The sequence below is a fragment of the Dreissena polymorpha genome, chromosome 1 (assembly GCF_020536995.1).
Source record: "Dreissena polymorpha isolate Duluth1 chromosome 1, UMN_Dpol_1.0, whole genome shotgun sequence".
In the NCBI taxonomy this organism is placed as follows: domain Eukaryota; kingdom Metazoa; phylum Mollusca; class Bivalvia; order Myida; family Dreissenidae; genus Dreissena; species Dreissena polymorpha.
In genome coordinates, this window is record NC_068355.1 from 201,029,135 (window position 1) to 201,052,202 (window position 23,068).

Here is a 23,068-nt window from a genome sequence, read left to right on the forward strand (position 1 = left end):
AAATGTAGCCTCTACAGTGTTTACAAACAAAATGCGGACGAAAAGACGACGGACAAAGACTGATCGTAAAGCATCACCTGAGCAATCAGGTGAGCTAAAAAGTTTGAGAAAATACCTTTCGCATATCTGCCAACCCTATTTTTTAAGGCATGTTAGTGGAGACATATTTGTTCCTTTTATAATAAAAGCTTTTCATCAGCAATTGGCCACTTGCCTTAATTTAAAGGCCAGTGGATATCAACAAGAATTACTCACCTGATAATGTTACTAGAATTTTATTTTTTCTATATTTACTAAATGGCAGCTCCTAAAAAACTGAAGTGCCATTCATTCATTTTGAATCTCCTCAAACGTGTGCAATCGGTATTACAAGTAACAGGAAACTAATAGTAAGAACACATTTGGGTTACATCTCACATCTTAATATTTAATAAACACAAGAGTCAAGCCAAACTTTGAAATAAACACTATTTATTTAATATAAATCAAATATATAAAGTAATTAAACACAAAATCACAATTGTTAACACATTTTTATAATACTTTGTTCAGGTCACATTTTATAGATCACATTTCACTAAGTAAGGATATTAATTCTTAAAAAACAATTTGCTTGATAAACATGTAGGAATCCAAAAAAAGGCAAAATCAAAAAAAAAAATCTAAAAACCGAACATTTTGTTTGATGGCTTTTGTATTGGTCACTTTTACAACAATTTTTTTTGGATATCAGATAAATTATCATATATATTATATTATGAACATAATAAACAATCTAGGCGATTTTAATGTGTTTAATCGTGTTTGAAAAAATAACATAAAATAAATAAGCTAAGATTGAGCTATGCTGACCATATATGACATAAAATACATTTTCGAATGACGAGAGTCATTTGATCTTAATAACGTGTATAAGACTTTGAATGATATATACAAACAAGTATCTGACACGGAATAATGGTAAAGCAAATATACTTAATATTTAAGTGGCAGAGGACCTTTGATAGATCAATATATATATTTTTATTCGCATTTACCATCTTTTATTCCACTTAAGAAATTGTGACAAAACGTCAAGGAATAAAAATCCAATATGAAAAAATTCCCATGGATTTTTTTTTCAAACACAATAAAAGGCAATATAATCGCGAACAGTGTTCATCATTTGACAAAAAGAAGTTATATGAATAGTTCTCTCTTAATAAGAAAACAATATTAAGGATTTTTCCAATTTTAAAAATAGGATTTGCCTATAACTAAACAAGAGGGCCAAGATGGCCCTAGTTCGTTCACCTGAGAGGAGTCGGTTCATTCAATCTTTACCTAATGCCAAACTAGACCTAGATATTGTCCAGGTAAACATCCTGGTCAAGTTTCATCATTATTGAACTAAAACTCTGGCGTATGGAGTGTTTTTGTTTTTGTAAGATTTGACCTGGTGACCTATATTTTGAATTGCCCCCCCCCCTTACCAAACATCAAACATTGCTTACAAAAATTAATATTTTGACCAACATTCATAAAATCTGAAAATAAATTGTGACCTCTATAGTGTTTACAAGGATTTTGTATAATATAATGAAAATTTTGACAATGTAAGGGCAATAATTATGGCATTAATTATGTGATTTTACTCATTATCAAACTTGACTGAGATCTTTCAGCAACTTTCATAAAGAATGCTTGAGAAGTGTGAATGCTAGAGTTTTTACAAACCAAATGTGGAGGGACAGACAGCGGACAAAGACCAATCCTAAAACCTCACCCGAGCAATCAGGTGAGCTAAAAAATGTGTTTCACCGATCTGAGCCATTTTCCAACTTGTCCGAGAAATCAATAAAACCAATGTATTGACTAAGTTTCACGATGATAAGGCAAACAAGAGTGCCAAACTGTCACAAGATAAGCCCATTCGAAAGTTTTGGACACCATGCTCAATGCTTGAAATGCACTAAGTGACCTCGAGACCTAGTTATTGACCCGGCATGACCCATATTTGAACTTGACCTACATATCATTTAGATGTAACATCTGACTAAATTTGGTGAAGATCAGATGAAAACTACTTCAATTAGAGAGGGGACACCATGCTAAATGTTTGAAATGCACTATGTGTCCTTGTGACCTCGTTTTTGACCCTGCATGACCCATATTTGAACTTGACCTACATATCATCTAGACACAACTTCTGACCAAATTTGGTGAAGATCTGGTAAAAACTACTTCAATTAGAGAGCGGACACCATGCTTAATCCTTGAAATGTACTTAGTGACCCCATGACCTAGTTTTTAACCCGGCATGACTCATATTCGAACTTGACCTAGATATTGTCTAGACACAACTTCTGACCAAGTTTGGTGAAGATCGAATGAAAACTATTTGAATTAGAGAGCGGACACTGCTGTGGACGCCGGACGCCGCCCGCCTGCCAAGGTTGAAACTATAATATGTCCCGTTTTAAAAAAACGGGCGTATAAAAATGTGACTTCTATAGTGTTCGATCACAAGGTTTCTCTCTAGTCACATAAGGAAAACTGCCCCACCCCCCCACCCCCTGGCGGCCATGTTTTTAGACTGATTGGGACCATTTGCGAACTCATCTGAGATATATATATACAAGAGGGCCATGATGGCCCTGAATCGCTCACCTGACTCATTAAGATCAGATGAAAACTATGACCTCTATTGTCTACACAATGTTTTTCTATGATTTGACCTAGTGACCTAGTTCCTGACTCTAGATGACCCAAATACAATCCCAATCCAGATTTCATCAAGATAAACATTCTGACCACAGTTCATAAATATTGGATGAAAACTGTGACCTCTATTGTCAACACAAGGTTTTTCTATTTATTTGACCTAGATTTTTACCCCAGATGACCCAAATACAATCCCACCCAGATTTCATCAAGAATTCTGACCAAATTTCATAAAGGTTGGATGAAAACTGTGATCTCTAATGTCTACACAAGGTTTTTCTATTATTTGACCTAGTGACCTAGTTTTTGACCCCAGATGACCCAAATAAAATCCCAACCCAGATTTCATCAAGATAAACATTCTGACCAAATTTCATAAAGATTGGATGAAAACTGTGACCTCTATTGTCTACAGAAGGTTGTTCTATTATTTGACCTAGTGACCTTGTTTTTGACCCCAGATGACCCAAATACAATCCCAAACCGGATTTCATCAAGATAAACATTTTGACCAAATTTCATCAAGATTGGATGCAAACTGTGACCTCTACTGTCTACACAAACAAATTGTTGACGGACGGACGCACGGACACACGCAGGCACGCACAACGGACGCCGGACATCACACGATCACATAAGCTCACCGTGTCACTTCATGACAGGTGACCTAAAAATATGTGTCGGAGATAAACATGAACAGTTGTGGTTAAAATCCCATAGAAACAAGGGCTGTTTGTAAAACATGCATGCCCCCCTATATGGGCTATAAGTTGTAGTAGCAGCCATTGTGTGAATACGTTTTTTGTCACTGTGAATGGTGGTGGTGGTGGTGGTGGTGGTGGTGGTGGTGGTGGTGGGTAGTAGTAGTAGTAGTAGTAGTAGTAGTAGTAGTAGTAGTAGTAGTAATAGTAGTTGTAGTAGTAGTAGTAGTAGTAGTAGTAGTAGTAGTATTAGTAGTAGAAGTAGTAGTAGTAGTAGAAGTAGTACGAGTAGTAGTAGTAGTAGTAGTAGTAGTAGTAGTAGTAGTAGTAGTAGTAGTAGTGGTAGTAGAAGTAGTAGTAGTAGTAGTAGTAGTGGTAAAAGTAGTAGTAGTAGTGGCAGTAGTAGTAGGTGGTGGTGGTGGTGGTGGTGGTGGTAGTGGTGGTACTACTAGTAGTAGTAGTAGTAGTAGTAGTAGTAGTGGTAGTAGTAGTAGAAGTAGTAGTAGTAGTAGTAGTAGTAGTAGTAGTAGTAGTAGTAGCAGTAGCAGTAGCAGAAGCAGTAGCAGCATTACAAGACCAATACTTAAGAATGATCAAATGGGAAAAGGTAACCTACACTGGCAGTAAATATGGGGCTCATTTACAGGTCAGATTTGGAATCTCTGCTGTAAAATGAGACTTTGAATGAATTAAAGGGAGGCAAATCTGTAATAAAAAGAACATGCATAAACCGTAGTTGTTTCCCTTGTTTGAACCATGCTAAATCCTTACAAGTTTGGAAAGAATTGGATGAAAAATTTGGACTTTATTGCATAAACACCATTTTCTCAATTCAAGGGGAGGTAATTCTGTACTTCATGGACCAATAATGCTCATTTTTTGTAGGGTTTGTGTCCTCATTGATATAAAGACACTGTGCAAATTTGGAAAGGATCGGACAAAAAATGTGGAAGTTTTTTTAAAGTTTTCACAAAATAGGCAAAAACGAATAAACATGCAAAGTTCAACGAGCTCCTGCGGCCATGTTTTTTGACGAATCAAATTTCTTTGAACAACTTTTTCAGGGGAGCCTTCAAAGGTCATCCATGTGAAATTTTTTGAAAATCTGATGAGCGGTTTCTGACAAGATTTTTTAAGGTTTTTACCATATATGGTCATGGCGGCCATCTTGGTTATGTGATCAAATTTTTTTTCACAATTCTTTTGTCCCATGACCTAGGGATGCTCCACATGAAATTTAGTTGAAATTGGCTCAATGGTTTAGTAGAAGAAGATGTTTACAAATTGTTTACAGACAGACAGACGGACGGACGGACGCCGGACGCTGAGTGATCACAATAGCTCACCTCGAGCTATCGCTCAGGTGAGCTTAAAAAACCAATCTTTCCACCAAGTTTCATGATGATTGGGCACAAAATGTGACTTCTAGAGTGTTCACATGTTTTCACTATATACATAAAGAGAAAAATGCCCTACCCACTGAGGGCCATGTTTTTTCACCGATCTGGACCATTTACGAACTCGTCCGAGATATCAATAAAAACAATGTTTTGACCAACTTTCATGATGATTGGGCAAAAATTGTGACTTCCAGTGTGTTTACAAGGTTTCTCTATAGCCAAATAAGGAAAATTGCAACGCCCACTGGCGGCCATGCTTTTCAACGGACCAGAACCACTTTTGAACTCGACTTATATATCATTAAAACACACATTTTGACCAAGTTCCATGAAGACTGGGCATGAAATGTGACTTCTACAGTGTTTACTAGGTTTTTCTTTTTATGACCTAGTGACCTAGTTTTTGACCCAGCATGACCCAGTTTCGAACTCAATCGAGATATCATTGGGACGAATGTTCTGACCATCGGACAAAAAAATGTGGCCTCTAGAGTGTTTACAAGGTATCTATATAGCCACATAAGGAAAACTGCCCCGCCCACTGGCGGCCATGTTTTTCAACAGACCAGAACCACTTTCGATCTCAGCCAACATATCATTAAGACAAACATTTTGACAAAATTTCATGAAGATTGGGCATGAAATGTGACTTCTACAGTGTTTACAAGGCTTTACTTTTTTTGACCTAGTGACCTAGTTTTTTACCTGTCATGACCCAGTTTCAAACTCGACCGGTATATCATTGGGACAAAGCTTCTGACCAAGTTTCATGAAGATCGGAAAAGAAATGTGCCCTTTAGAGTGTTTACGAACAAATGTTAACGGACGGACGGACGACGGACAAAGACCGGTCACAAAATCTCACCTGAGCAATTAGGTGAGCTAAACAAGAGGGCCATGATGGTCCTGTATCGCTCCGCTGCTGAAAAAAAGGCTGAAACAAATATTCTCTGCATGTGCAAATACTTAAATATAGGCCCTATTTAAGCACATGTACACTTTTGTGACCCCCTGGGCTTGGTCAAATTTAACCCCAGGGAAATAATTTGAGCAAACTTTGTAGAGGACTACTATATCTCACTACATGTACATACACAATATGGTAGCCCTAGGTCCTAGATTTAAGGACAAGAATATTTTAAAAGTTTTCACAAAATAAGCAAGATATAAGCGTATATAATCTTCAATTTTCTGACCTGCGGGTCAGGCTCAAATTTGACCCGAAGGGCATAATTTGAACAAACTTGGTAGAGGACTATAAGATGTTACTGCATACCAAATTTGGTAGCCATAGTCTGAATGGTTTTCGACAAGAAGATTTTTAAAGATTTCACAAAATAGGCGCTTTATAAGCATTTATTCAATTGTGACCCCCCCAGGGCAGGGTCAAAGTTGACCCCAGAGGCATTATTTAAACAAATTTGGTAGAGGTTTATTAGATGGGACTACATTCAAAATTTAGTAGCCCTATGGTAATGGACAAGAAGATTTTTAAAGTTTTCACAAAATAGGCCCCATATAAGCGTATGTTCAGTTTTGTGACCCCCCGGGCAGGGTCAAATTTGACCCAAGGGGCATAATTTGAACAAACTTGGTAGAGAACTATTAGATGTCACTACATACCAAATTTGGTAGCCATATGCCTTATGGTTAAGGACAGAAGGATTTTTAAAGTTTTCACAAAATAGGCACCATATAAGCATATAATCGATTTTGTGGCCCCCAGGGCAGGGTCAAATTTGACTCCTGTGGCATAATTTGAACAAACTAAGTATAGGACTATACAATGTCACTACATACCAAATTGTGTAGTCCTAGGCCTAATGGTTATGGACAAGAATTTTTTTAAAGTTTTCACAAAATAGGCATTATATAAGCATATGTTCAATTTTGTGACCCCCGGGGCAGTTTCAAATTTCACCCCTGGGGCATAATTTGAACAAACTAAGAAGAGAACTAATACATGTCTCTACATACCAAATTTGGTAGCCCTATGCCATACAGTTATGGACAAGAAGATTTTGAAAGTTTTCACAAAATAGGCCTTATATAAGCATATGTTCAATTTTGTGACCCTTGGGGCAGGGTCAAACTTGACCCCAGGGGCATAATTTGAAAAAACTTGGTAGAAGACTATAAGATGTCACTACATACCAAATTTGGTAGCCCTAGGCCCAATGGTTATGGACAAAAAGATTTGTAAAGTTTTCACAAAATAGACCCTATATAAGCATACAATGTATGTTCAATTTTGTGACCCCCGGGGCAGGGTCAAATTTGAAGAAATTTGGTAGAGGACTATTAGATGTCTCTACATACCAAATTTATAAGCCCTATGCCCAATCGTTATGGACGAGAAGATTTTGAAAGTTTCGACAAAATAGGCCTTATATAAGCATTTGTTCAATTTTGTGAGCCCCGGGGCATGGTCAAATTTGACCCCAAGGGCATAATTTGAAGAAATTTGGTAGAGGACTATAAGATTTCTCTACATACCAAATTTGATAGCCCTAGGCCCAATGGTTATGGACGAGAAGATTTTGTAAGTTTTCACAAAATAGGCTTTATATAAGCATATGTTCAATTTTGTGACCCCGGGGCAGGGTCAAATTTGACCCCAGGGGCATAATTTGAAGAAATTTGTTAGAGGACTTTTATATATCTCTACATACCACATTTGATAGACCTAGGCCCAATGGTTATGGACGAGAAGATTTTGAAAGTTTTCACAAAATAGGCCTTATATAAGCATATGTTCAATTTTGTGACCCCCGGGGCAATGTCGAATTTGACCCCAGGGGCATAATTTGAAGAAATTTGGTCGAGGACTATTAGATGTCTCTACATACCAAATTTGATAGCCCTATGCCCAATGGTTATGGATGAGAAAATTTTGAAAGTTTTCACAAAACAGGCCTTATATAAGCAAATATTCAATTTTGTGACCCCCGGGGCAGGGTCAAATTTGACCCCAGGGGCATAATTTGAAGAAATTTGGTAGAGGACTATTAGATGTCTCTACATACCAAATTTGATAGACCTAGGCCCAATGGTTATGGACCAGAAGATTTTGAAAGTTCTAACAAAATAGGCCTTATATACGCATATGTTTAATTTTGTGACCCCTGGGGCAGGGTCAAATTTGACCCCAGGGGCATAATTTGAAGAAACTTGGAAGAGGACTATTAGATGTCTCTACATACCAAATTTGATAGCCCTAGGCCCAATGGTTATGGACAAGAAGATTTTGAAAGTTTTCACAAAATAGGTCGTATATAAGCATATGTTCAATTTTGTGACCTAGGGGCAGGGTCAAATTGACCCTAGGGGCATAATATGAAGAAATTTGGTAGAGGACAATAAGTTGTCTCTACAGACCAAATTTGATAGACCTAGGCCCAATGGTTATGGACAATAACATTTGGAAAGTTTTCACAAAATAGGCCTTTTATAAGCATATGTTCAATTTTGTGACCCCCAGGGCAGAGTCAAATTTGACCCCAGGGGCATAATTTGAAGAAATTTGGTAGAGGACTATTAGATGTCTCTACATACTAAATTTGATAGCCCTAGACCCAATGGTTATGGACGAGAAGATTTTGAATGTTTTCACAAAATAGGCCGTATATAAGCATATGTTCAATTTTTTGATACCAGGGGCAGGGTCAAATTTGACCCCAGGGGCATAATTTGAAGAAATTTGGTAGAGGACTATTAGATGTCTCTACATACCAAATTTGATAGCCCTAGGCCCAATGGCTATGGACACAAAGATTTTGAAAGTTTTAACAAAATAGGCCTTATATAAGCATATGTTCAATTTTGTGACCCCCGGGGCAGAGTCAAATTTGACCCCAGGGGCATAATTTGAAGAAATTTGTAGAGGACTATTAGATGTCTCTACATACCAAATTTGATAGCCCTAGGCCAAATGGTTATGGACGAGAAGATTTTGAAAGTTTTCACAAAATAGGCCTTATATAAGCAAATTTTCCATTTTGTGACCCCCGGGGCGGGATCAAATTTGACCCCAGGGGCATAATTTGAACAAATTTGAAATAGGTTCACCCAAGGAACATTCCTGAGAAATTTCATCAGAATTGGACCAGTACTTTAGGAGAAGATGTTTAAAGAAAAAGTTAACGCACGCACGCACGACGGACACAGGACCATGACATAAGCCCCGCTGGCCTCTAGCCAGTGGAGCTAAAAATAAGTATTCAGTCCTTAAGTGTCGTTTAAATACATAAATACGCGAAGAAAACAAGCTTTTAAAAACTTCCAACATTCCCATGAAATTAAGTGAAAAAAAAATCCAATGGAAAAAGAAAAATCCAATAGGATATTTTATTTATAACATGTAATGTTTTATAAAATAAATGGAATTATAATAAACAAGATGTGTTTGTGAAACACAATGTCCCCCTATATGGTGTTTGACCTTGTAGGATGACCTTGACCTTGACCCTTCACCACTCAAAATGTGCAGCTCCATGAGATACACATGCATTTCAAATATAAAATTGCTATCTTCAATATTGCAGAAGTGACATTACATGAGCAATTTTGACCCAAATATTTTACCTTGAAGGATGATCTTGACCTTGACCTTTTACCACTCCATAAGATACACATGCATGCCAAATATCAAGTTGCTATCTTCAATATTGCAAAAGTATTCATAAAATTAGCGATTTGAGCCACATACATTTGACCTCTGACCTTGAAGGATGACCTTGACCTTGACCTTTCACCACTCAAATTGTGCAGCTCCATGAGATACACATGCATGCCAAATATCAAGTTGCTATCTTCAATATTGCAAAAGTACTCATAAAATGAGCGATTTTGGCCCATATATTTGACATCTGACCTTGAAGGATGACCTTGACCTTGACCTTTCACCACTCAAATTGTGCAGCTCCATGAGATACACATACATGCCAAATATCAAGTTGCTATCTTGAATATTGAAATACTGCAAAAGTGTACATTAAATGAGCAATTTTGACCCATATATTTGACCTTTGACCTTGAAGGATGACCTTGACCTTTCACCACTCAAAATGTGCAGCTCCATGAGATACATATGCATGCCAAATATCAAGTTCCTATCTTCAATATTGCAAAAGTTATTGCAAATGTTAAAGTTGGCGCAAACCAACCAACCAACAGACCAACCAACCAACAGACCAACAGACAGGGCAAAAACAATATGTCCCCCACTACTATAGTGGGGGACATAAAAACAATCCATAGATGATGAAAAGGAAGCATTTTACGGTATGTTTTAACTACAATATGAATATGTTAAAGGCAAGTTAAGTTTGCGAAACTTTGGTTTCGAAAAGATTTTCCAGTTGCCTTACACCAAAACATTATTAAAACAATGAAAAGTTTAAGTGACTACATAACTTCAGGTGTCATATTCTGTATCTGCCCCCCACAAGTATTCGACAAACAATAAGCTGTCCAGTGGACTAAGCTATGAGCCTAAAGGATGCTATTCATTGCTGATCATCTTTGACTTACTACCTGATCATCTTTGACTTACTACCTGATCATCTTTGACTAACTACAGCCTGAGTCGTAGTGACCTTTGTGGACCAACACTGTGTGACGCTTAAAGTGATATTATGGGCATTTTCACTATTAAATTGAGCTGAAAAGAAATAACAGGTCAAAAGAGTTAGTAAAAATGTTGTTACTGACTAATTATCTGCAACCCATCTTGCTTCCAGTTCGATATTTTACATGACTGGCGAGTCCTCTAAGCCAAAATGATCAGTAAAACAACTTTGTGCTGCATTAAACTACAATTAGAATCACATCGTTAATCGAATCATTCCTGTCGTCAGTTCTCATTACGAAAGTGCGGTTGACATTCAAATGCATTATTTTTCTCTTTCCGGGATATTGTTTAAGTATTTTGATGCTGCATTATCAAATATAAGTGTATATGAAGTGAAAACACCAAAAATAAACAACGGTTGCGACAGACACCTACAAACTGTTAGATGCCCAAAATATCACTTTAAGATCACCTTTCCGATTAAATCGTTTATCACAAAGACTGCATTCAAATGGCTTTTCCCCTGTGTGCACCAACATGTGACGCGTAAGAAGACTTCTTATTAAATTGCTTATCACAAACACTGAATTCGAACGACATTTCCCCTGTGTTAACCAACGTGTGACGCTTAAGAGTACTATTCTTATTAAATTGTTTATCCCAAACACTGTGTTAGAATATGGCAAACCAGATCAGAATTCTTGTTGAATGTCTTCTGGAAATTATGGCAGACAAACCTATATGAAAATAGAAAACAGAAAAGATCACAAGTGTGCCATTGTCAACATGATACACCCATCTTGAGTTGTTGTTGCTGTTTTTTTAGAAAGATTGTTGGAAATTAGTGTTAACTGATTTCTCTTCTGCAACCTTTGACACTTATATGTGACCTTAACATTCAACCAAGGACTTGCTTCTTGCCTTTGCAACTGTTTCTCAGTACACTCAGTAAGTTCTGTTACCTGAGAATCCTTTTTAGACCCAAGACTATGTTTTGAACTTTGACCTTGAATTTTGAACATTGTCTAAAATGTAAGTGTCATTGCAAAAATAGCCATTGTGATTGTCTAAATGGTATTTGTCGTTGCGTACGAACATGCTGTGGTCAGACATACCACTATACAAATTCTGGTAATACATGTACTCACAGACAAACGGCTCTTAAATAAATCAGATACATTTTTTAAATGCAAGTGATGAGAGATCAAAGTTATATAGAAAACTGCCCAGTTTTTGGTTGTTACCATACTTAAGTGTTGTATTCCGGATAGGTAGAAGATTAAGGAAATTTAAATTATATGAAAGAATTATGATATCCAAAAGTACAGAAAACTACACAGTCTTTTAGTGGATGTAAGTGAAAACAACTTTTCCCCTAAATATTTAAACTTTTCATCAGCAATTGGTCACTTGCTTAAATTAAAAGGCTAGTGGATATCAACAAGAATTACTCTCTTGAAACGTTACTAGAATTTCTTTTTTATCTATACTTAATAAATGACAGCTTCTCAAAAACTGAAGAGCCATTCATTCATTTTGAATCTCATCCAACGTGTGCAAGTGGTGTAAAAAGTAACAGAAAACAAATGGTAAGATCACATATGTGTTACATTTCACATCTTAATATATTATAAACACAAGAATCAAGCCAAACTTTGAAACGAACACTATTTATTTCATATAAATCAAATAAATCGAGTAATTAAACACAAAATCACAATTGTTTACACATTTTTATAACAATTTGTTCAAGTAACATTTTACAGATCACATTTCACTGAGGATATAAATTCTTTAACCAAAAAATGTGTTTGATGACAAATAAGAAACACAAAATCAAGAGATTTTTTTTTTTAACCAAGCAAGGCATTTTTTTGGCCACTTTTACAATAAACATTTGAATACATAACTTCAGGTGTCATATTCTATATCTGTCTCCCTCAAGTGTTCCACTTACAAAAAGCACTCATGCGGACTCAGCTATGAGCCTTAAGGGTGCTCTTCTGTGGAAATCGACTTTAACAAATCACGGCCTTCTTTGTGGACCAACAACAAATGACGCTGAAGATTATGTTTCTTATTAAATTGTTTGTGACAATAACTGCATTCAAATGGACTTTGCCCTCTGTGAACCCACATGTGATTCTTAAGAACTCCTTTCCGACTAAATCGTTCACGACAAACACTGCATTCAAATGGCTTTTCTCCGGTGTGGACCAACATGTGATCCATAAGTGTACTTTTCTGACTAAATTGTTTATCACAAAGACTGCATTCAAATGGCTTTTCCGCTGTGTGGGCCAACATGTGATGCGCAAGAGTACTTTTTTGATGAAATCTTTTATGACAAACACTGCATTCAAATGGCTTTTCTGCCGTGTGCACCAACATGTGAACATTAAGAGTACCTTTCTGATTAAATTGTCTCTGACAAACACTGCATTCAAACGGCATTTCCCTTGTGTGGACCAACATGTGATTCTTTAGAGTACATTTCCGATTAAATCGTTTGTGACAAACAATGCATTCAAACGGCCTTTCGCCTGTGTGTGTTAGAAGATGGCGCGTCAGATGCCAATTACGTTTGAACACCTTCTGACAATGATCACAGACAACCCTCTCTGAAAAAACAACAACAAGACTATTGCAAAAAGGAATGATGTCCCCTACCAGTGAAACTCCACCATTTTCAGATTTTTTTTAATATGTTGCCATAGCAACCAGAATTCTTGACGTATGAACACAATGAAATGACATGCATAATCTCCATATTGCCATCTTTCCACGTTTCAAGTTTTATGAAACAAGAGCCCAAAGTCGCTCACATGAGATAACAAGATATTATTGGGACAAATAATCTGACCAAGTTTCATGAAGATTGGAAAATAAATGTGGTCTCTAGAGTGTTAACAAGGTTTTACTAAAGCCATATAAGGAAAAATGCCCAGTCCCCTGGCAGCCATGTTTTTCAACCAACAGGCATCATTTTTTAACTCGCCCAAGATATTATTGGGATGAATCTTCAGACCAAGTTTCATTTAGATCGGAAAGTTAATGTGGCATCTAGAGTGTTAACACGATTTTACTATAGCCATATAAGGAAAAATGACCCGCCCCTTGGCAGCTATGTTTTTCAAGCAAACATAACCATTGTCGAACTCATCCAAGATATCATTGAGACCAATCTTCTGACCAAATTTCATGAAGATTGGACAATAAATGTGGCCTCTAGTGTTCACAAGGTTTTACTAAAGCCATATATAGCCATATAAGGAAAAATGCCCCGCCCATGGTGGCCATGTTTTAAAAGCGACCAAAACCATTTTCGAACTCATCCAAGATATCATTGGGACAAATCTTCTCACCAAGTTTCACGATGATCGGAAAAAAAATGTGATCTCTAGAGTGTTAACAAGGTTTAACTATAACCATATAAGGAAAAATGCCCCGCCCCCCCTGGCGGCCATGTTTTTCAACCAACCTGCATCATTTTTGAACTTGATCGTCCAAGACATTATTTGGATAAATCTTCTGACTGAGTTTCATGGTGATCGGACGATACATCTGGCCTCTAGAGTGTTAACAAGATTTTACTATAGCCATATATGTAGCCATATAAGGAAAAATGCCCCGCCCCCTTGGCAGCCATGTTTTTCAAGCAAATGCAACCGTTTTCAAACTCATCCAAGACATCAATAAGACAAATCTTCTGAGTAAATTTCATGAAGATTGGACAATAAATGTGGCCTCTAGAGTGTTAACAAGGTTTTACAAAAGCCATATATAGCCTAATAAGAAAAAGGCCCCGCCCTCTGGTAGCCATGCTTTTTTAAGAAACCAAAACCATTTTCGAACTCATCCAAGATATAAGTGGGACAAATCTTCTGACAAAGTTTCATGAAGATTGGCAAATAAATGTGGCCTCTAGAGTGTTAAAAAGGTTTTACTATAGCCATATAGGGAAAAATGCCCCGCCCCCCCTGGCGGCAATGTTTTTCAACCAACGGGCATCATTTTTAAACTCTTCCAAGATATTATTGGGATAAATCTTCTGACCAAGTTTCATGAAGATCAGACAATAAATGTGGCATCTAGAGTGTTAACAAGATTTTACTATAGCCATATATATAGCCATATAAGGAAAAACGCCCCGCCCCTTGGCAGCCATGTTTTTCAAGCAAACATAACCATTTTTGAACTCATCTAAGATATCATTGAGACCATTCCTCTGACCAAATTTCATGAAGATTGGACAATAAATGTGGCCTCTGGAGTGTTAACAAGGCAAATGTTGACGGCGCACCACGGAGGACGGTTAACAGACGACACACGACAGGCGATCACAAGAGCTCACCATGAGCATGTTGTGCTCAGGTGGATAAAAATATGAAGAACTTTTAAAGTTATTGCAGGATCCAGAAAAGTGTGACGGACAGACGGACAGACAGACATACAGAGCGCGATCCATAAGTTTCTTCCGGTTTCACGGTAGGGGACAATAAAGTATATCAAATAAGCCACAGTAACAATTATAAAACCATCTTATAGGTGTTTTGATTGTTTTTTCGGGAAAATAGTGTAAAAAGGCTGAACTGATTTCTCTCCTACAACCCTTAAATGTGACCTTTACCTTCAACCAACCAATGACTTGCTTCTTGCATTTTGAACACTATCTCAGTATACATGTAAGAGTTGTAATTTGATCATCCTTTTTAGGACAAGACTATGTTTAGAACTTTGACCTTACAAGGTGAGAATTGTGTAAATGGTAACTGCAGTTGTCTGAACAGTCATAGTAATTCTATACAGGATAGCTGTGATTGTTTAATTTGTAATATTCATTGTGAGAATGGTAATTGCTATCGTCACAATTGTGATTGATTAAATGGCTATAGTCATTGTCTAAATAGTCTTTGTCTAAATAGTCATTGTCATTGTCAAAATGGTCAATGCAATTGTCATTGGAATGGGCTAAATGGTCATTGTAATTGTCAAAATGGTCATTGTAATTGTCAAAACGGTCATTGTTAATGTCAAAATGGTCATTGCAATTGTCAAAATTGTCATCACAATTTGCTTAATAGTCATTGTTACAATGTATGTCAAAATGGTAATTATCATTGTTTAAATGATTATTGTCATTGTCTTAATACTCGTTTTCATAATCAAAACTGTGATTAATTGTGTCTAAACAGCAAAATAGTAATTGACATTGCCTACATGGTTATTTAAATTGTCAAAATGTTCATTGTCCTTGTCTTAATGGTCATTGTCTAAAGTTATTGTCATCGTCACATCAATAATTGCCAGGGTTGAAGTTGTCAGTGTCATCAGGGCCCTCAATCTATTTTAGGGGAAGTGGGTCGCTACCCATAGCAGGGGGAATTTTCGCGGCGTTTCCCTTTTGGGGGGGATTTTTACTTACTCTCTAATTATAACATTTGTACATGTTTGCACTATATTCATAGCTGTTTTCATAATTTAGTATGTTTGACAAGATTAAATTAAAATAGAATTGAGATATAATAATCATGAGACACATCTATCTATAAAAAAAATTTTTTTTTTTAGGGGGAATTTTTGTCCCAAAAAGGGAAAAAAAATATACTTTTCAGGGGAGGTGGTGGGGAAATGCAGCCGAATTTCGGCCGTGGATTTGACAGATTGAGGGCCCAGGTCATGGTTCAAATGGTTATTGTCATGGCTTAAAGGGTTATTGGCATGGGTTTAATTGTCAGTGTCATGGTTAAAATGGTTATAGTCATGGTTTAATGGTTATTGTCATGGCTTAAATGGTCAGTATCATGGCAAAAATGGTTAGTGTCATGGTTAAAATGGTTTTTTTCATGGCTTAAATTGTTACTGTCATGGCTAAAATGGTTATTGTCACGGCTTAAATGGTTATTGTCATGGCTTTAATGGTCAGTGTCATGGCTTAAATGGTTATTGTCATGGCATAAATGTTTTTTTGTCATGGCTTAAATGGTCAGTGTCATGGCTTAAATAGTTATTGTCATTGCTTAAATGGTTATTGTCATGGTTAAAATGGTTATTGTTATGGCTTAAAAAGGTCATAGTGGTTGTATAATCAGTCTTTGCCTAAACAGTACATGTGTAATTGTCATTGTTGAATATTGAATGGTAATTGCAATTGTTTAAATAGTCATTGACATGGTCTAAACTTCTTTTATTTAACCTAAACCTTGTTTACTAATAAAATGAGTATATGTCATATTTTACATCTAATAACTCTTAAACTTGGTTTAATTCCCAAATCCAAATCTTCTTTTCAATTAAAAATACAGGTTATTATAAATTTTTAACATCAAATTGTGACAGCAATATTGTTTTTTTACTTTTTCTATCAGATGGTATTAAGTTAATCTTTTGTTGACCCATTTTTTACCTCATTATCACTTTGGTAGTACTTATATAGCTCATATACTTCATATGAATATTTAACATTACAATACATTTATGCTTCAATAATTATAACCAATATACATGTACCAAAATGGTTGTTTGTTTCCATGCATAGTTAAATTAAAATTGGGCTTAATGCATATGCTTGGTTTTGCATCAGATTAGGCTGTGCAATATTAGGGCTGCAACAATATACCGGTATATCGGTATATATCGCAATACGCAATCCGCATATTGTATTGCGATATGATTTTCATCATACCGGTACGAAAATTTTACAAAAATTCATTCACATTTTGTCCAGAAAAGCCATCCGAAATAATGATAAAAAGGTAAACAAAACAAAGCAGTGTAAATCATTTTTTACGTAAAAAAAGCATTCTAAAAAGTATATTATACGGAGTAGCGTTGTTACATGGGAGCATTCATTCGATGCTTTTGAACAGATTATCGTTGAATTAATTGCGCACAGCTGTAAATGTTTCGTTCGATTCTGATTTGAGCATTATTTGTAATCCGAATTTCGGAAACACGCTTCCAAATTTGAATGCTAACGCGACAATAAAATATTATAGCGTCAAATAAAAAGTGCTTTATCCTTTGTCTCAATAAAAAGCGCGCGAAAATTATACAGACATGTAGAACGTCGCATGGAAAGTATGGGTGTATTTTGTGTTGTATAAAAACGGGAACATCACGTCAGCTGAATTACGCGTGTTCAGTGGGAAAAACGCCCCGGTTGGACGTTATTTCATCACATCTTTAAATAGTAACAATTGCAAAAATGTATTTGATACTTAAGAAAATTTGCAAATGTTTGTGTCTCTTATTATTCTTGAGCACATTTATGGTAAATATTTACCAGAATTTGCTTTAAAATTGGAATTTATGGGATTATTGGGTAATTGGCAAGTTATAATTTTAGTACAAGTTAGCAATATATTGCGATATATTGCAATTCGGGTTTTTGAACTGACAATATATTGCAATACGGTTTTTGGCGTATTGTTGCAGCACTATGCAATATACACATGCTAATCAGGGTCCACACTCTTGCTGGACTGGATTTTTGTTTTGAAGAGACCGTCTTTAAACAAAAATTCCAAAAAAGCGGAAAGTTTTGTCTAATCAATTTGTGCAGATTGTGCAGGCTAATCCAGGATGACACTTTATCCAAATGCATTAAGCCCCATTGTCCCAGAGTGAGGCTCATTTGCATACAAACCTTTAGAAGTGGTCTCCCTTCTCTGTTGCAGACCAGTGTCCTGCTTACACTTGGTGTCCATATGAACAAGGCTGTGTTTCTTCAGGGCAATTCTATGTGTAAACCTTGTTTGACAAATACTGCATTCAAACATTTTTTGTCTCTGGTGTGTGAGAACATGGCGAGCAAGATCAGACACGCACTTGAACGCCTTCTGGCAGTGATCACAGACATGCAAGTCTGAAAATAATACAAGAGATGTGTTCGTCAGAAAAACAATCCCCCCTATTGCGCCGCTTTGAAATTATTATTTTTTTGACCTTTGACCTTGAAGGATAACCTTGACCTTGAACTTCCACCACTCAAAATGTGAAGCTTCATGAGAACGCCGCTTTGATAAAAAATATTTATTTTTTTTACCTTTGACCTTGAAGGATGACCTTGACCCTGAACTTCCACAACTCAAAATGTGCAGCTTCATGATAACACCGCTTTCAAATTATTAATTTTTTTGACCTTTGACTTTGAAGGATGACCTTGACCTTGAAGGATTACTTTGACCTTGAACTTTCACCACTCAAAATGTTCAGCTTCATGAGAACGCCGCTTTGAAAAAAAATGTTTTTTTTACCTTTGACCTTGAAGGATGTCCTTGACCTTGAAGGATTACCTTGACCTTGAACTTCCACCACTCAAAATGTGCAGCTTCATGGGAACGCCGCTTTGAAATTATTATTTTTTGTTTTTTTGACCTTTGACCTTGAAGGATGACCTTGACCTTGAACTACCACCACTCAAAATGTGCAGCTTCATGAGATACACATGCATGCCAAATATCAAGTTGCTATCTTCAATATTGAAAAAGTTATGGCCAATGTTAAAGTTTTTTTCGGACGGACGGACAGACTGACATACACACATACTGACATACACACATACTGTCATACTGATTGACGGACAGTTCAACTGCTATATGCCACCCTACCGGGGGCATAAAAAGAGGGCCAAGATGGTCCTAGTTCGCTCACCTGAGAGGAGTCGGTTCATTCAATCTTTACCTAAAGTCAAACTTGACCAAGAAATTGTCCAGACAAACATCCCGGTCAAGTTTCATCATTATCAAACCAAAACTCTGGCGTATGAAGTGTTTTTGTTTTTGTAAGATTTGACCTGGTGACCTATATTTTGAGTTGACCCTCCTAACCAAACATCAAACTTTGCTTACAAAAATAAATATTTTGACCAAGATTCATAAACAAAATTGTGACCTCTAGAGTGTTTACAAAGATGTTGTATAATATAATGAAAATTTTGACAATGTAAGGGCAATAATTATGGCATTAATTATGTGATTTTGCTCATTATCAAACTTGACTGAGATCTTTCAGCAACTTTCATAAAGAATGTATGAGAAGTGTAAATGCTAGAGTGTTTACAAACCAAATGTGGACGGACGGCAGACAAAGACCAATCCTAAAACCTCACCTGAGCAATTTATCAATAAAACCAATGTTTTGACTAAGTTTAACGATGATAAGGCAAAAAATGTGACTTCTATAGTGTTAAATCACAAGGTTTCTCTCGAGTAACATAAGGAAAACTGCCCAACCCCCCCTGGCGGCCATGATTTTTGACCGATCAAGACCATTTGCGAACTCGCCTGAGATATCTATAAAACCAATCTTTTCACCAAGTTTCATGATGATTGGGCAAAAAATGTGACTTCTAGAGTGTTCACAAGCTCTATGTCATATGTATATGTATATGATACTGAATGATTTAATTTCCTCTGTTTTCAAATCAAAAAGGACACACTTAAACGCTAACAAAACAACTGTTGACAGTTGGCAAAACATTTTTCCGTGGCTCACGGGCCTATAAACCAAGGACAGTTAAAAAACAAAAACCACTTTAAGAAACCTACTACTGTGAAGGAATACACATAGTTAATGGTTTATTGTGTTTAACATGATTAAAGTAGTGTGTCTGTACCCCGGCTATATTCTTGTTTTACTTTTAGCAAATTACCCTTCAAGCAAGGCAAAATTTGACCATTTACCCCCATGCTTTGAAAAGTAGGGGTATTTACCCCCATGGGTCAAAAATTATCTATATCGCTGTTACTCTAACATTGCATGGACACTGGACAGTCACACTTAAGCATATACTCCAGCTATTATTTTGATTAACATGCGGACAGATAATTTTGCAGCTTGCTTACTACACACGTACATGTAATTGGATACTAATGACGGGTACTGAGGGATCGTTCTTTAAATCTACCCCAATAACGCCAAGTGCAGGTTCAACAGGGACACGGAATCAATAACATTAAATTAAGACTGAGGCTTTTAATGCAATCAAGCAAAAATAAATATGTTAAAACTAACGATGGACTAAGGAATGCTATACCATGGTCTATGATTGCCAAGCTGACTGAAACTTTCAAATGCATACAGATTCGTTCATCGGACAATTTACACACCATTTTAACATGAAAGTTTAAAAACTACCCATTAAGAAGTCAAGAGATAAATAAACCAAATCATACAGCAGCGTGGAAAATGGTGTAAAGTAAAAAGAAAACATAGCACTTACTGTATCCCTGCTGCACTGTCATGTCTGCCTTTGAACCAGTAGCACCAGTTGGATCAAATTTCATTCCCATGGCATTAGCGCCCCAATCCTGGGGTTGCATAGGTCTCCCAGGCTCTACATCAGTGATTTCTAAGACCATTTCCGCTTCAGATATTGCTTCGAGTTTAACACTGGTGTCCGGATTATGCTCACTGTTATCTCCTGACACTGAACTAGACAAGTCTGCTCGTAAGCTAAGTCCTTCTTGATTCTGCTCGGTGTGTGATGAGGATGATTCAGAGTTTGCGTCCTCGGTTCCCAGTTCAGATTTCATGTTCTGATGAGATGATGGTGAAGATGGCTGACTAGTTGCACTTTGGTTTGAGGTTTCGTTGTCCGGTTCTAGCATGATCGTTTGGTCATCAAGCTTGGCGGGTGACTTCATTGGAGATCTGACTGGGGAGGCTTCTGCTCGGATGGGGCGGGTCACTGGATATGGCTGATGTCGCAACCCTACCCCTGGAGGCCGAAACTGCTGCCACGGTGATCGGGCTGTGGCCTGGAAACGAGGCATTGGTCCCCTCGGGGGCATGTAACCCATGGAGCTCATGGACTGTATCGATTGAGCTTGCTGTTGCTGCAATACTAAGGAAGCGGCTGCAGCTGCAGCATCTTGTGCCTTCCTCATTTCCTCCTCCCTATCCCTTTGTTCCTGCTCTTGCTTCCTCTTGTGGTGGCCTGATGAGAAACACAAATTGTATAAGGTTCATATATATACTAATTGTAAGTCAAAATGAAATTGAATCACCAAAAATAAGTTGATGTTATTCTGGAAAAAAAAAACAATTTATTGCAAATAAAGTTTCAGACCAATACACATATTGATTACACTGTTGTGCAGGTTATATATTAGGTAATTTGTTTTGACAGAAATACTGATCAGTCATGGACACACAAATATAATTATTTTAAAAAGGATCATCAAACAAGAGGCCCATGAGGGCCTGAATTGCTCTACTAGCTATTTCAGTCCTTATCGATACAAAGACACCGTGCAAGTTTGCCAAGAATTGGATGAAAATTATGGACTTTATCACATTAAAAAACTGATTTTTTTTCTCAATTTCAAGGGGTGATAATTCTGGACTCATAACTCCTATATTGCTCATTTTCAATAGGGTTTGACTCATCATTCAGATAAAGACACTGTGCAAGTTGGGAAATCATTGGATGAAAACTGTGGACTTAATTGCCTAACAAGCCTTATTTCACAATTCTCTCAAATTCAGGGGGAGATCATTCTGGACTTTTTACTCTGATGTAACCCATTTTCAAAAGGGGTTGAGTCCTCATTTATATAAAGACACTGAACAAGTTTGAAATGAATCGGATGAAAACTGTGGACTTTATCGCGTAAACAAGAAAAAGTCTAACGCAAGCACGCACTGACACCACGCCATGACATAAGCTCTTTAGGCCTTCGGCCAGTAGAGCTAAAAACAGCCAATACTTACTTTTTAAGCAGAAGCCGAGGAACTGGGACTTGACGTCTTCATGATCTTCCAGGAAGCCTTTGGCCGCGTCTGAGCCGAGATGACTCAGGGTTCCATCAGCCACACTGGCTGTTAGGATGATCGACTCCTCGTTGGTGGCACTTGCAAGTTGTTCAATCTGAAAACAAGAACTTTAAATGGTAACACTGATTGCAAGCTAATAAAGATAATTGTTTCACAACATATTCCTTAGTAGATCATATGACAGCATTTTCAGCCACAGCAATGCAATGCTAACAAACTGATCCTATTTTAAATTTTATAAGGATTTGCCATACATTTAAGACATAATCATTAATATTAATAAAAATGTGATGTTTCTTTATCCAAAGACATAAGATTTCGCAAACCTACCAGTTGTTGAATCTGAGACTTTAGGACGGCCTTCAGTATAACGCAGTAACCAGGCACCTCTTTGATGACGTCCATGTCGGGTGTTGCCATCTTGGGATGTTGGTTGTGCTCAGATGTTTGAGTTAAATATTAATAAGCCTGATGGTATTAAGGTGAGTGTTTCTTCAAATTTTAAATTGGTTATCTGAAAATTAAAATATATAATATAGCATAAACTTTTACAGGGCCCTCACACTACTTTGGGGGAAGGGGTCCGCAGCCCTTAGGAGGGGGAATTTTCGCGGCGTTTCCCTTTTGGGGGGATTTTTTACTTACTCTCTCATTATTTCATTTGTACATGTTTGCACTATATCCATTGCATTTTTCATAATTTAGTATGTTTGAAAAGATTAAATTGAAATAGAATTGAGATATAATAATCATGAGACACATCTATTCGGCGGCAGATTTGATAGATTGAGGGCCCCGTTTTACTAAGTGAATATTGTTTTCCACCTCCCAATTAAAATGACTACTGAAAACTATCTTCTCAGTCAATATGCCCACTTTAACCACCAGGGGTAGGATTGAGGCAAAGTCAG

The 23,068-nt window shown here is 36.9% G+C and overlaps 1 protein-coding gene across 6 annotated transcripts in view; it reads right to left on the reverse strand.

Annotated features, from left to right (window-relative positions):
• Window positions 1–12,027: 12,027 nt before the first annotated feature.
• Window positions 12,028–23,068, reverse strand: part of LOC127864613 (zinc finger protein 436-like) — a 165,797-nt gene continuing 154,756 nt past the window's right edge. For 3 of the 6 annotated variants that reach the window (XM_052404405.1, XM_052404404.1, XM_052404403.1), the window contains exons 2-6: window positions 22,488–22,671; window positions 22,095–22,251; window positions 20,602–21,318; window positions 18,025–18,243; window positions 12,028–12,997 (exon numbers count right to left, since the gene is read on the reverse strand). In XM_052404405.1, the coding sequence (XP_052260365.1) occupies window positions 12,366–12,997; window positions 18,025–18,243; window positions 20,602–21,318; window positions 22,095–22,251; window positions 22,488–22,577 (1,815 nt within the window). In that variant the 5' untranslated portion in view covers window positions 22,578–22,671 and the 3' untranslated portion in view covers window positions 12,028–12,365. Of the gene's footprint in view, window positions 13,018–18,024; window positions 18,244–20,601; window positions 21,319–22,094; window positions 22,252–22,487; window positions 22,672–23,068 lie in introns of all 6 variants that reach the window. The other 3 variants (XM_052404401.1, XM_052404402.1, XM_052404407.1) reach the window with 2 other exon arrangements.